The following is a 15,720-nucleotide window of genomic DNA, read 5'->3' as shown; positions in this document are numbered from 1 at the left end:
TTCAAATATAGAAGACCAAAAGCTATATTAGCCTCCTATAGCGATGCATAATCTCCATGCCCATTCAGGGCGAGCAAATTGCTCATAAATTTTACCCTCACTGTAACCACAACAGATAGCGGGGAATATGAAAAGCATCTTGCTTCACCCCTAAAGACATAAATGTCAATTGTCAATCCTGGAGTAGAGTATGATACATGGTTTGTAATCTATTTATCTTGAAATGCATATCTTTACATTTCTCCACATTAAACTGATACCTTCTTTTGCCTACACTGACAACCTATTTAAATCATCCTGCAAGCTCTATCATCTTAATTAACTATCACTCTACCTCATTTTGCATCATCAGCAAACAACTGAATATTTCCTTTCAGGTTATTTCCTATATATCATTTAGGTACAAATTAAATCAATTAGGTACAAATTAAACAGCAACGGTCCCAGCACTGAACCTTACAGCACACCACTAGTCACCTATTTTTGCCTTGATTCTGCCCCTCCATATACCATTTTTTGATATCTGTCCAGCAGCCACCCTCTTATACACTTAACCAGTGTCATATCCATCCTTATTTGTTTTAATTTGCACAACAGATACCTTTGCAAAATCATCGTGTAGCCATTTCCATTATCCAACTCAGCTGTTACTCTATTATAAGAAGATAGTAAATTACTAAGGCATGACCATCCCTTCACAAAGCCATGTTGACCCTCATACAGTATCATATTTTTATCTACTCATTCTTGAATTCTCTTTTTGACTAATTTTTCTAGTACTTTTACCACCACACCTAAGATACTGATTGGACTATAATTTGCTACTGCAGTCTTAAGACCTACCTTATACAAGGGAATTATTTTGCCCTATTTCCACTCCCTTGGAGCTCTACCAGAGCTGAGATTTAAATTAAAGAGCCTAGTCAAAGGCATTGCCAGTTCCTTTGCACATTCTAGCAAAACCCTAGCTGATATCCCATCTAATCCCACAGCTGTATTTACATCGAGATTCTGCAATACCTTAAGAACCAACAATTGATCCACCTCTGTTCCCACATTAGTGTCAGTCACATAGGTTCAAGATTTTCTTCTCATAATCTGATTTTGCCTTCCAAATATCTATTCAACCTTTTGAAAACTGGGTGGCCAAATATTAAATTAAATAGTAGTTCATATGCAGCTTAATCAAGGCCTTATACAATGAAACCAGAATCTCCTTATTTCAAAAAGTCAATGTCGTCTGCATCATTGCAGAATTCATTGTACTGTTCTTACAATTTTGGTAGCATGTCCTCCAAATTTTAGATCCCTGTATTTTCTCCACCCCTCCAATATCTCTCCACCAAGTGTAAAGTACAATACATTCCATCTTTGTTTTTCAAAGATGTAGTTTATGGACTATTATGACTTTAACATCAAATTTTCAAAATAATAACTGAAAGTGATTTACATAAATGAACCCTTCAAAAAAATAAATCAGCTAATCAAAAAATTTAGAAAACCTTGTTAGCATATTTCAAAATGACAATCCTTCAATCTCAACATCCAAAATAACTATTTTCTTTATACTTCAACTGCCTTCCTCAAATTTCTTTATAATTTCAAATTATTTCTGCTCTTCACTTTATGTGCTCAGGTCTGGTTGCCTGGATTCCTTGGAGATGAGGAGGTTGTGGAGGAGGTTCAGAGGAGAGTGACTAGGTTAGTGAATGATGTAAGAAATGCTCCCTACATTGATAGATTGAGAGTTTGTGAATTTCAGAGGTTGGTTGGTAGGTGGAGAAGAAAAGATTGATGCATGGGAAATGTTTCAGCTGTGCGATAGTGATGGAAGAACAAGAGATCATCCCTGGAAATTAAAGAAAAGTGTAGTTAACAAGGGTGTGAGAATGAGGTTTTTTGCCTCAGGATGGTGAATGAGTGGAATTCATAGCCTGACTCAGTTGTGAGTTCTTCGTCTGTAAATGAATTCAAGAAGAGATATGATAGATATTATTTTGCTAGTTTGGGTATTTTGCTAGTGATGAGTCTACTGACTCCATGGAGATATCCGTAATAATAATAATAAAAATAATAATAATAATAATAATGTTAATGATATTATACTGCTGAATAAATCTAGTATATTCAAGACTTGGTTGCTAACAAAAGCACTGGCAAATAAACTAACAACAACTCAAAGAAAAATGGAGAGGTTGATGCCAGGCATCACATTAAAAGATAAGAAGCGAAACACCAGGATAAGAAGCCAGACTCACATCACTGACATCATTCTTCACCATAACCGACTATAATGGAAATTGGCTGGACATCTATCCAGGAGAGAAGATGCACGATGGATCACTATAGTAACAAACTGGATTCCAAAAGAAGGGAAATGAGGCCGAGGACGGCCTAAAAGAAGGTTGAGTGATGAACTGTGAAAATTTGTTGGGAAAAATTGGTCAACCATTGCCAAGAACAGAGAAAGGTGGAAAGAACTGCTGGAGGCCTTCATCCAACAGTGGACAGAAAATGGCTGAAAAGAAGAAAGATGAAGATTCAAGACTCTTTAACTAAGTTAAATGACTGCCTGTAACAAATTTGGCATGAAATGCAACAATATAATGAAAAAAACTCTGAAAACAGCAAGGATGTGAAAAACATCAACTACTGCATTCTCACTAGAGAACTTATAGAACAAATAAAATTTCTGCAGCAGAATATTCAAAGCTGGTATGGACAAGATAAATATGTTTATACCGAATAAGAGTTAAATTAGCCAAAACACTAAAGATAACTTAGTATATAAGATAATGTTAAAACTAATTTTAACTTATCGATTTGAAAGTTGGGTATGAAATAAAACAGTTGATTTAGAAGAAAACCATCAGCAGAAAAATAGAAATAATACAAACTTTATTGTATAGTATTCAGGGGCGAATTCTCCATGCTTGCTGTGCAAGCTCATTAATTCAGAAAGAAGTAATATTCATTTGTTAATAAATGCATGCATTTATAATCTTAAACCTTTATATTTAAGCTTTTATTTTTGTAGACAGAAGACGTCTTAAGCTGGCATGGCAATAATTGAGCTTTGCGTTGTGTATCAAAGGCCGATGCTTGCTGGTCTAGTCAAAGCTACCTTGGCTTGCTCAGTTGTAGGAGCTTCCAGGTCCTCGCAGCAGCACTGTGATTTCATGTGAGCACATTGCCTTTACACATCGTCTCACTCTGTAGCTTAAACACAGGCCATACGCAGTCAGTGTAGCTCTAGCCAGTGAGCTTCAGCCAGCCTTTACAAGTGTGTGTGTGTTGCTTGGGAAAATTAAGTTACAACCAACTTTTTATGACGATGTTATTAACCAGTTCATAAAGAAGAACCATAGGGTAGAATTTGTATTCAAGTAGCTAAATTGAAAAAGATAGAATATCATTTGTAAAATAAATGTTGTATTTATATGATTAAATGTACATAAATTTCTAAATATATAGTTTTAAATGGTCAGTAATTCATTATTCTGCTAATCAGATTTCAATCACACCTCTCACTCCCTGAATGATAACAACAGCAAGCGTGAATTTCAAGACCAGCATTTACCCCTGGTAGTATTGTCATAGTATCTTGTATATCCCATAAAAAAAAATTGCTCTCATATTAGAACACAGATGGATGTCAGCCTGGTTGGCTTAGTGGTTAGTGTATCCGCTCTCCAGCCAAAGGTTGCAGGTTTAAATCCTGCCGTGAGCATGGATGCTTGTGATTGTCTGTGAGAACACTAGGCTGTGGGCGTTGGTGGAGACAGAGAGTTGTGGAGTAGGCATCCTCCCTTGATAGTTCTGCAGACTCAATGGGAAGTGTCCTGTAATAATATTAATAATATTTTCAGGAAAGGAATGGAATGACCTGGGATCAAGAGGAAACAGTTGGAATTGAAGACGGTTCTAAAATGAATAAGCAGAAAGGGAAATGGTCCCAGTCAAGCATGGAGAGATCACATTGGGTGAGTGGTATCAGTGGAACTAGCTGTAGATCCAGGAATGAGCTGCTGTGTTTGTATACACATGCTAGAAGTGTAAGAAACAAGGCAGATGAAACGTTGCACTAATTGAGTCTGTTCACCCAAAAATTGTCGGATTAAGTGAGACATGGTTGGAGGAAAACAACATCCTGACAGGAATAGAGATGGAAGGGTATGATGTGTTTCTTGAGGATAAAAGGGGTAAAAAGGGAGGGGGGAGTGCTATTGATGATAGAGAAAGAGTTATGTCCATACAAAATAGAGATGCAAGAGGGAAATAGTGCTAGTGGTTTTGAGGGAGTATGGTGTGAGATAGACGTGAATGGAATGAAATACTTGGTTAGATGCAGTTATAGACCAGGTAATGTGGATGGTTGTGAGTATGAACTGTATAATCAAATTAGCCAAACAAATAAGAAAAGAGTGATCATTATGGGCAATTTTAATTATGGCAATATAGACTGGAATGATGAGATAGCAACTGGAAGAAAAGAAAATGTTCTTAAGTTTTTTTAGGGATAACTACCTTAGACTAAATGTAACAGAGGGCACACCAGGATTGAGGGTCTTCGATTTGGTCATCTCATCAGAGGATGTAATTATACACTTCATTTGACACTTCATTTATATAAATAAATAAAGTGTCAAATCACCCAAGCAATTGGTAAAAGTGACTATGAGGCGATTAGTGATTACCTGGGTGATGGGTAATTGACAGAGTGTGAGGACCTCTAAAAAAAGGGTATATGTGGAACTACAAGGGGGGGGGGATTATGAAGAGCTCTTGGGGAATTTTCAAAAACTATATAGTAGATGATGCAATGTCTAAATGTATTCCAAGGGTCATTATATCATCATCAAATTCCTGACATGTACCCTCAACGGGTGTACAGGATATGATAGCACTACATAAAAAATTTACATCATTAATAACTTCTGATCTACAATTTTCCTCCAAATCAGTCTGTTACTTGTCAAGACTCCAATATTATCATTATTAGATCTTATATTTCTATCGTCTAAGGCACATCGTACCGTATCAATCCACCTATATCTTGGTCTTCCTCTGGGTCGTTTTCCTGCCAACCTGGCAGAGAACAATTGTTTTGCTAATCTTTCCTTGCCCATTCTGTTTAAGTGACCATACCACCTGAGATTAGCTCTGCTAACGCATTTCTGGATGCCGACAATGTCAAGTTCTTTCCTAATATCCTCGTTTTTAATATGATATTGCCATTGAAGCCATCTGTTCACGCCTGTAATCTTTCTCAGGATTCTCATATCTGTGGTCTCTAGTCTTTGGTCAAGTGTTTTACTTCTGATCCAGCTCTCAGATCCATAAATTAAAACTGGTTTGAACACAGTCTTGTATGCATCTAATTTAGTTTTCCGACTAATTTCTCTCTTATTCCATATGAATTTATTCAATTGACTTCCTACCATACCAGCTTTGTTGATTCTGTTGTCTATTTCCATATTTAATTTACCATGTTCACAAAAAATCGTGCCTAAGTAGCTGAAATGTTTTACTTGTTCCACAGGTTCTCCATTCACAACACAGTTGACATTTTCAATGATTCTGCCTATTTTCTTGTAGCGGATTTATTTAGAAATATAACATCGTCCGCATAAAGCAAAGAGCTGACGTTAACATCTCCAATTCTGATATCATGTTTAATACCACTTTCCTTCATAATGTGATCCATATAGATAATGAATAAAAGAGGGGATAATGTACATCCTTGTTTCACACCAGATTTAACATTAAACCATCTTCCTGTACATCATTCAATTCTACCTGCCGACATACAACTCAAATACAGACTAAGTATTGCTTGATATAATGCCCCATTGACACCATATAACTGTGGAGTATTGAATAGCTTCTCTCTCTTGGTACCATGTCATATGCCTTTTCTAGATCAACAAAACTTAAATACAGATCTTTGTTATATTTCCATGGTTTCTCAACTATTTGTCGTGAAGTGAGGATCTGATCCTGACAGCCTCTATCTGGCCTGAATCCAGCTTGTTCTTCACCAAGCTTTTCTTCCACAATTCTTCTCACCCGTTTCTCAAGTATACTTGCATAGATCTTGCCAGGAACACTCAGTAGGGAAATACCTCTGTAATTCTCACATTGAATTTTATTTCTCTTTTTATATATGGGCACTATTAAAGCTCTACTCCAATCATCGGGAATTCATCCTTCTGTCCATGCTTTATGAACTATGCAGTGCAGCCACTGTAAGACTTTTATACCACCATTCTTCAGCATTTCTGGTCAAATATCATCTACTCCTGCTGCCTTTCCACATTTCAAGCCTTTGATGGCTTTTTCTACTTCAAGTATGGATATGTATTCCTGACTGTATGTCTGTTGAGTGTTTTTTACCACTGTGCTATCACTGCTTGTTTCATTTAGCAATTTTTCGAAGTAATTACTCAACACTTCAAGGATATCTTTTTCTCCTGTTTTCATGTCACCTTTATCATCTATACCTCCTTTTCAGCACTCTTTCCTCCATTCCTAAGCTTCTTCAACAACCTCCAGAATATCTTACCACCTTCTTGATATTTATTTTCTATGTACTTGCCAAAGTCCTTGCATGACTTTTGTTTAGCTAGTTTTACACAGTGTTTCGCTTTCTTACATTTGTCTCCGTATTCTCTAAGAGCAAAAGCTGACTTATTTGCCAGGAACTTTTGATATGCTTTCTTCTTTTCCTTCACTGCCTCTTTAACTTCCTGCATCCACTATGGAGTCCTGATTTTTCTATCCTTGCAGACAACCACACCACATGCCTCTCTTGCTGAATCAATCAGGGTTTTCTTCATGGCTTGATACTAAATCTCCAAGGTTTGGTTCTTGTTCTCAAACTCTTTCATTTTTTCTTCAATAATCTTTGTGCATGTTAGTCTACAGTTCACATCTGAGAGCTGCTCAACTTTTATTCACTTTAAAACTTTCTTACATGTTATTCTTTTCAATATGAAATTCAATTTTATCCTGCTCAAGACTAAATAGTGATTGCTTCCAATTTCAAATTCTCTGTACACTCTGGTGTCCTGCACCAGGGAGAAAACATCGCTACCAACTCGTCTCTCCATGTGAATTTGTGCACATTTTTATGTTGGAACATGGTGTTAGTGATAACCAGTCCATGTCCTGAGCAGAAATCCAACAGATATTTGCCATTATTATTAGCTTTGCTCTTTTCTCCAAATTTTCCCAAAATATTTTTGTATATCTGACAAGCATTTCCTACTCTGCTATTTAGATCCCTAACAAGGACCATCTGTTACTTTTTCATTGTGTCAGTTGCTTTTTATAAAGCATCAAAAAATTCCTCCACTTCTACCTTAGTAGAACCTTCTGTGGGACCATAGGCACAAATACGTCTCATTATCCAGTTCCCCATTCTCATATTTGCCCACATCACTCTACTTGTGACTGCCTGCCATTCAAGAAGATTAGCCTTGTATTTTGTGTTCAATACTATGGCTACTCCTTCTTTCCTTGATTGTCATTGCCTGAATATAACATTTTGTATTTATTGCTTAGAAAGATCTCACCAGTTTTTGTCTTTTTTGTTTCAGTCACCCGTATTATGTCGATCTGGTACTTATCTAATTCCTTAGCTAGCTCCATTTCTTTGCCATTCAGGCTTCTTATGTTGATAGTACCGATCTTTAACTCTGGTGATGTTGAGTTGGGGTGTGTTCTCAGATTTGTTCCAGTAGCTGACTTTTCGCTGTTTGCCCTGGTTCCCTGGAGAAAACAACAGGGGCCTTGTTTAACCGGGCAACGCCCCAGCCGGCATGAAATTTTGTCATGTTGTACCATCATTTTTTATTTTTGGTTTAACCAATAAGAATACTATTTGGTCAGCTAAATCTCAAATTGCTAGCCCATCCTCGTTCGTTCAGTATCCAGGTAGATATCCAACAGGGTGAACCATGAGAAGGTGAGGATTGGACATTAGGTCAGAAGTCCTAGTCGATTCTCCGCATTTCTTTAAAGGCTATGTGGAGGTCTCCTCTCAGTGATACAGCTTTGACCCTTAAGCACCCCTTGGCACTTGGGGAATTTTCAAAAACTATCTAGTAGATGATGCAATGTCTAAATGTATTCCAAGGGTGAAAAGTATAAATAAGGTAGGTGTGAAATGGATGAATAAAGAGATTAAGTATGTGATATAGAGAAAAAGGGCTATATGGAGGCAGCATAAGAGAACTGGAAATAACTAATTCCATGAGGACTACAAAGACTAGGCAAGGCAGGTTGGTGAGGGTAGCTAAAGTGAGGTATGAACAACAGTTAGCCAATGAAGCCAAAAAGAATTCTAAGGAGTTCTTTTGATATGTAGCCAGCAAAAGAAATTATGATTATGGAAGGATGACATTGATTGGAGAAAATGGTATAAAGACAGCTGTTGCAAAAAGTGGTGGAGATACTTAATGAGTAGTTCATAAAGGTCTTTCAATCTTGTGAATGTGACTTCATGGAGAGATTGAGAGCAGTTGATGATAGGGAGGAGAGACTGACTGTACGTGAGCAAGAAGTGTATGGGGAGTTGAGCAAACTAGATGTAAATAAGGCTGTGGACTTGATAATATATCATCACGTATTCTGAAGGAATGTGCCAGGGAGTTGAAGCCAGCCTTTACATATTTTTTTAATACGAGTCTTGCACTTGGTCAAGTCCCTAAAGAGTGGAAGGAGGGCAAGATTGTGCCACTTCATAAAGGAGGTGATTGAACTCAAGCATCAAACTATAGGCCTATCTGCGTGTCAGGTGTTGTGGTTAAGTTGTTGGAGGAGCTTGTGAGAACTAGAATCCAGAATCAGGTTGACAACAATGGTACAATGGAGAGGGCGCTAGTGGGTCAGGCGCTACGAACGTGCTTTGAAGAGCTCCTGATTCAGATAAGTTTCACTAGGAATAATTAAGTATATATGCGTAATTGTTTAAGTAAGAGCGGCTGTAAACGTTGTACGCTACCGATAGTATTAGTGTGGGTTTTTTTTCTTGCTTAAACTAAATACGAAAATGTTAATATTAGACCTAGTAACCTGCAGAGAAAAAAAAATGGCGGCTGCATTGTCATTCCATGATTTTAATTTGGATTTCAGTAGGTTCGTTAAGTGTGAGGTCTGTTATATGTATTCCTTCGATTACATAAATGATTTGTGGATGTTTAGTGCGGATGGAAGAAGGGTGTGTGCGAAATGTGACCTGAACGAGGAATTGATGAATGCGAATATGAAGTTGATGACAGAAAGTGCTAGTACCGATTGTGTCGTGAGTGCACGTTTGAAAGAGAATGGCGAGAAAGACAGGCGAAAAAATGTTAAAAAATCAGGAAAAAAGAAAAAGAGCGATTTGACAACCGTAACGGATGTTAAAAGGGACGAAAGTGAGGCGGAAAGAAACGAAATTGAGAGAACGAATGAAAGTAGAAATGGCGTGGTGCAGAAACCGCAAGTAAAAAAAATCGAAAGAATGAATGATAGCGAAAAAAGAATGACTGATGGCGAAAGTTGGACGCATGTTGGAACGAAAGTACTAAACCAAAGAAAGATGAATGACAGTAAAAGTGAAAAGAATGATAGCGAAAGTTGGACGCATGTTAGTCCGAAAGTACGGAAACAAAGAAAGATATGTGAGAGTGAAAGTGAGAAGAATGACAGTGAAAGTTGGACGTATGTTGGACCGAAAGTACGGAAACAAAGAAGGATGAATGAGAGGGAAAGTGAGAAGAGAGGGTCGAGAGTTAGAAAGTTAGAAAGATTTAATGATAGAGTGAATGTGTCGCGAGGTTCAGAAGGTGAATTGGATTGGATGAAGCAAGAAATGAAATGGATGCGGAATGAAATTAAGAGAATGCAGGTCAAAACTATTAAAATAAATCATGATGGCATGAAAGAGTTAACAAAAGATGAGCGAGTGGCGTTGTATGGCGACTCCATTATTAAAGGTGTGCTAGAGGATAAAATGCACAAGGTATGTTTTCCAGGCGGTAAAATGAGTAGAGTGATTGAGGCATTGAACATGAGGCGGGGAACGAGCAAAAGAGTTAATTGTATTAATTGGAACAAATGATTTGAGAGAGAACAAAGAGCATGTCAAAATGAATGTCAGGAGACTGCTTGGAAAGATAAAGGAGAATAGTGTGACAGGAAGGGTGGTCAGTGTGTTGCCTAGGTATGATTGTGGTGAAATGAGGCGGAGAGCAAGGATTATGAATGATATTCTGGCTGAAATGTGTGAGGAGATGGGAGTACAGTTTGTTAATGTGTGGAATGAGTTTGAGGGACGAAGTGAGCTGTATGGGAGCGATGGACTGCATTTGAGTGTTTATGGTGTGAGTCGCTTGGAGAGACTGCTGCTGGAAGGTAGAGAAGTGAATAGAGAGAATGAATCAGATCAAGAGGGGAGTGATGTGGAAGAGCAGGAGAGTAAGACAGGAGAGATTGAAGGAGTGGAAATGAATGTGGAAGTGAGTGGTATGAGTATAGATAATGAGAGAATGGGTGTGCAAGAGGAGCAGGGAAACGGGGAGGCTCAGGGTGGACAGGGATACACAGCGTGAGAAAGGTGGATGCTCCAAGAGGAGGTGAGAGAATGTGTAGGCAGGAAAGTAATGGGATGATCAGGGATCAAAAGGAAACAGATGGAATTGCAAAGGGTTCTAAAATGAAGAAGCAGAAAGGGAAATGGCCCCAGTCCAGCATGGAGAGATCACATCGAGTGAGTGGTATCAATGGAACTAGCTGTAGATCCAGAAATGAGTTGTTGTGTTTGTATACCAATGCTAGAAGTATAAGAAACAAGGCGGATGAAATGGTTGCACTAATTGCGTCTGTGCACCCAGAGATTGTCGGAATAAGTGAGACATGGTTAGATGAGGATGACATCCTGACAGGAATAGAGATGGAAAGGTATGATGTGTTTCGTGAGGATAGAAGGGGTAAAAAGGGAGGGGGAGTGCTATTGATGATAGAGAAAGAGTTATGTCCATACAAGGTAGAGATGCAAGGGGGAAATGGGGCCAGTGGTTTTGAGGCAGTATGGTGTGAGATAGAGGTGAATAGAATCAAATACTTGGTGGGATGTTGTTATAGACCTGGTAATGTGGATGGTGGTGATAGTGAAATGTATAGTCAAATAAGCCAAGCAAATAAGAAAAGGGTGATCATTATGGGTGATTTTAATTATGGCAATATAGACTGGAATGAAGAGATAGCAACTGGAAGTAAAGAAAATGAGTTTCTTGAGTTTTTGAGGGATAACTACCTCAGACAGTATGTAACAGAGGGCACAAGAGGATTAAGGGTCTTGGATTTGGTCATCTCATCGGAGGATGTAATTATCAATGAGGTATCAAATCATCCACCAATTGGTGAAAGTGACCATGAGGTGATTACTTGGGTGGTTGCCAGCAGTGCAAGGACCCCTGTGAAAAAAGGGTATATGTGGAACTACAAGGGGGGTGATTATGAAGAGCTCAGGAGACAGCTTGCAGGTGTAGCATGGAATGAGGAGTTAGCTGGAAAAGAGATCAATGCAGCTTGGGGGATTTTCAAAAAATATTTAGTGGATGCAATGTCTAAATGTATACCACGGGTGAGAAGGTTAAATAAGTTAGGTGTGAGATGGATGAATAAAGAGATTAAGCATGCAATACAGAGAAAAAGGGCATTGTGGAGGCAGCATAAGAGAAGTGGAAGTAACCAATTTCATGAGTTCTACAAAGACCAGGCAAGGAGAGTGACTTGGTTGGTGAGAGTAGCTAAAGAGAGGTATGAACAGCAGTTAGCTAATGAAGCTAAAAAGAATCCTAGGGAGTTCTTTCGATATGTAGCCAGCAAAAGAAAGAATGATTATGGAAGGATGACATTGATTGGAGGAAATGGTATAAAGACAGCTGTTGCAGAATGTGTGGTGGAGATACTTAATGAGCAGTTCATAAAGATCTTTCAATCTTGTGAATGTGACTTCATGGAGAGATTAAGAGCAGTTGATGATGGGGAGGAGAGACTGACTGTAAGTGAGCAAGAGGTGTTTGGGGAGTTGAGTAAACTAGATGTAAATAAGGCTGTGGGACTTGATAATATATCACCGCGTATTCTGAAGGAATGTGCCAGAGAGTTGACACCTGCCTTGACATATTTTTTTAATACGAGTCTTGCACTTGGTCAAGTCCCTAAAGAGTGGAAGGAGGGCAAGATTGTGCCACTTCATAAAGGAGGTGATCGAACTCAAGCATCAAACTATAGGCCTATCTGTGTGTCGGGTGTTGTGGTTAAGTTGTTGGAGAAGCTTGTGAGAGCTAGAATCCAGAGTTGGGTTGACAACAATGGTATAATCTTTGATGGACAGCATGGATTTGCTAAAGGGAGGTCGTGTTTTAGTAATCTACTTACTTATTACAATAAAGTGACTGCTTCCTTGGACAGAGGAGAAGGATACACAGTAATATACTTGGATTTCGCAAAAGCTTTTGATAGAGTGCCTCATGATAAGTTGACAGTCAAACTAGAGCAGATGGGGTTGGATATTAGATTAGTGCATTGGATTGGAGACTGGCTATCTGATAGGTATCAACAAGTTGTGTATGGGGGTGCAATATCCAGGAAAAGGAAAGTCACTAGTGGAGTGCCTCAGGGATCTGTTTTAGGGCCATTACTATTTAACTTGTATATTAATGATATTGGCGAAGATTTGGATGGAGATATTCAGTTGTTTGCAGATGATGCAAAGTTGGGAAGAACCATAAAGAGTAGTGAAGATGTTGTGGCCTTGCAAGAAGACTTGAATAAATTGAGTGATTGGGCAAGCAAATGGGGGTGTGAGTTCAATGTTGCAAAATGTAAGGTTTTAAAATTTGGAAAACAAAGATGGGATGCAGAATTTATGCTTGGTAAGAATATATTGTTGGAAGTAGAGGAAATAAGAGATCTGGGAGTGATAGTGGATAAGGATCTAAAATTTAGGGGTCACATCGCCAAAATTGTGAAGACAACACAAAGACTTCTGGGAATGATGAGGAGGACACTGACGTGTAGAAGTAGGGAGATTCTTGTTCCATTGTATAAGGCTTTGATTAGGCCACACATGGACTATTGTGCCCAGATTTGGTCACCTGGTTTTCAGAAGGATGAGGAGATGTTGGAAAGGGTCCAAAGGCGACTGACTAAGGTAGTTTCTGACCTCTGGAATGTCGAGTATGAGGAAAGATTGAAAAGATGTAATTTGCAGAGACTAGTGGAGAGAAGGAAGAGGGGAGATATGATAGAGACCTACAAGTTGGTAAGGGATTGCTATAGGATCAATGGTGGAGAAGTTCTACAGCGAATAGTGGGAGATCAGGGGAGAACCAGAGGTCATCCCTGGAAACTGTATAAAGAGGGTGTGAGTAGGGGAGTGAGAGGCAGGTTTTTTTCGTGCAGAGTTGTGAATGATTGGAATGCCTTGCCTGAGAGTGTGGTGTCTGCAAGGAGTTTGAATGTGTTTAAGACCCGGTATGATGAGATGTGTGTGAGATAAAAGGACCTCCTAGATGAGTCTTTGACTCCATGAGGTCTTGTTTAATAATAATAATAATAATAATAATAATAATAATAATAATAATAATAATCTTTGATGGACAGCATGGAGTTGCTAAAGGGAGATCATGTGTTAGTAATCTACTCACTTATTACAATAAAATAACTGCTTCCTTGGACAGGGGAGAAGGATATACAGTAATATACTTAGATTTCGCAAAGGCCTTTGATATATTACCGCATGATAAATTGATAGTCAAACTAAAGAGGGTGGGGTTGGATATTAGATTGGTGCATTGGATTGGAGACTGGCTATCTGATAGGTACCAACAAGTTGGGTATGGGGGAAGCGATATCCAGGAAAAGGAAAGTCACTAGTGGTGTGCCTCATGGATCTCTTTTAGGGCTGTAACTGTTTAACTTTTATATTAATGATATTGTTGAAGATTTGGATGGAGATATTCAATTGTTTGCAGATGATGTAAAGTTGGGACGAACCATGAAGAGTAGAGATGTTGTGGCCTTACAAGAAGACTTGAATAAATTGAGTGATTGGGTACGGGTATGGGGATGTGAGTTCAATGTTGCAAAATATAAGGTTTTAAAATTTGAAAAACAAAGATAGGATGCAAAATTTATGCTTGGTGAGAATATATTGTCAGAGGTGGAGGAAATAAGAGATCTGGGGGGGGGGGGGGGGTTGATAGTGGATAAGGATCTGAAATTTAGGTGGGACACAGCCAAAATTGTGAAGACTTCTGGGAATGATGTGGATTCCAAAGGCTTCTGGAAATGATGTGGAGGACACTGACTTGTAGAAGTAGGGAGGTTCTTGTTCCGTTGTATAAGGCTTTCATTAGGCCACATATGGACTATTGTGCCCAGATTTGGTCACCTGGTTTTCAGAAGGATGAAGAGATGTTGGAAAGGGTCCAGAGGTGACTGACTAAGGTAGTTTCTAACCTCTGGAATGTCGAGTATGAGGAAAGATTGAGAAGATGCAATTTGCTGAGTCTGGTGGACAGGAGGAAGAGGGGAGATATGATAGAAACCTACAAGTTAGTAAGGGATTGTTATAGGATCAATACTAGAGAGGTTCTACAGAAAGTAGCAGGAGATTTGGGTTGAATCAGAGGTCATCCCTGGACACTGTATAAAGAGGGTGTGAGTGGGGGGGGGGGGGTGAGAAGCAGATTTTCTTTCATGCAGAGTTGTGAATGATTGGAATGCCTTGCCTGAGCATGTGGTGTCTGCAGAGAATTTGAGTGCTTAAAGCATGGTATGATGAGCTGTGTGTATGATTAAAGGACCTCCCAGATGAGTCTTTGAATCCATGGGGTCTTGGGTAATAATAATAATAATAATAATAGATTCATCTGAAACTAAAGTTTCATGTTGCACCTAATGTTAGATAAGACAAAAATAGCTGAGCTTAGTAAGTAATGGAGCTACCCTGTATTTCTGACCAGTGGTCTTTTAACTTAACCTCTGATTAGAGATGCAGAGAAGCTCCATTACTTACTACTAAGCTCAGCTATTTTTGTATTACTGTTCTCATAGTTTTTGCTACTTCTGAAATTATCTCAAAGGGTTTTAATAATGCCTAAAATAACTATCTAACAAATTAAGTAAAGATTAATTGCAGCAAAATGATAGCTAAAAAAAGTTATGTCATCATGAAAATTCAGTTCAGCAGACAGAAAAAATTAAATTTATTCGTACTTACCAGTTTTACAAATTCTTCTAAATAAATATCTCGACTCCCTATTAGTTTATTATAATATTGCTTCATTGGACGAACATAAGCCTTAAGAGTCGCATTACCTGAAACAGTTGCAACATTTGTAAAATTGGCCATAATACTACCCTCAAGATTTTCATCTGTGTTAAATACAAATGCTGGAAGGATCACATTTACATCAAATTGATGACCAAACCATCTTTCTAAGAGAATTTTCTTTTCCTCTGTCTGACCTAAAGCCATTACACGTATCATCCACCAGCCGGTTGGATAATCATAAGGAAGTTCAAAATTTAAACTTATAAACCCTGCAAAATTAAAAGGTTGAAATTATTTGTTACTTTCAGATGAGATACAGACAATCACAAAATCAAATGTATTCATCTGTATAAAATAAAAACAATTATAAAACATATCCATCTTTC

At 38.3% G+C, this 15,720-nt stretch overlaps 1 protein-coding gene across 3 annotated transcripts in view; it reads right to left on the bottom strand.

The window, feature by feature from the left end:
• LOC150097025 (CD109 antigen-like) overlaps positions 1-15,720 on the bottom strand; it is a 623,307-nt gene that overhangs the window by 472,274 nt on the left and 135,313 nt on the right. For all 3 annotated transcript variants that reach the window (XR_016549783.1, XM_090407831.1, XM_090407832.1), the window contains one exon: positions 15,281-15,603. Coding sequence is in view for 2 of the 3 variants with exons in the window: in XM_090407831.1 (XP_090263957.1) it covers positions 15,281-15,603 (323 nt within the window). In the remaining variant the exon portion in view is untranslated. The remainder of the gene's footprint in view (positions 1-15,280; positions 15,604-15,720) is intronic.

Source organism: Typopeltis vanoorti, chromosome 18 (genome assembly GCF_054136105.1).
Source record: "Typopeltis vanoorti isolate ZY-2024b chromosome 18, IOZ_Tvanoo_1.0, whole genome shotgun sequence".
NCBI lineage: Eukaryota > Metazoa > Arthropoda > Arachnida > Uropygi > Thelyphonidae > Typopeltis > Typopeltis vanoorti.
The sequence above is the reverse complement of the archived record's forward strand: the minus strand, read 5'-3'. Positions and strand labels throughout refer to the sequence as shown.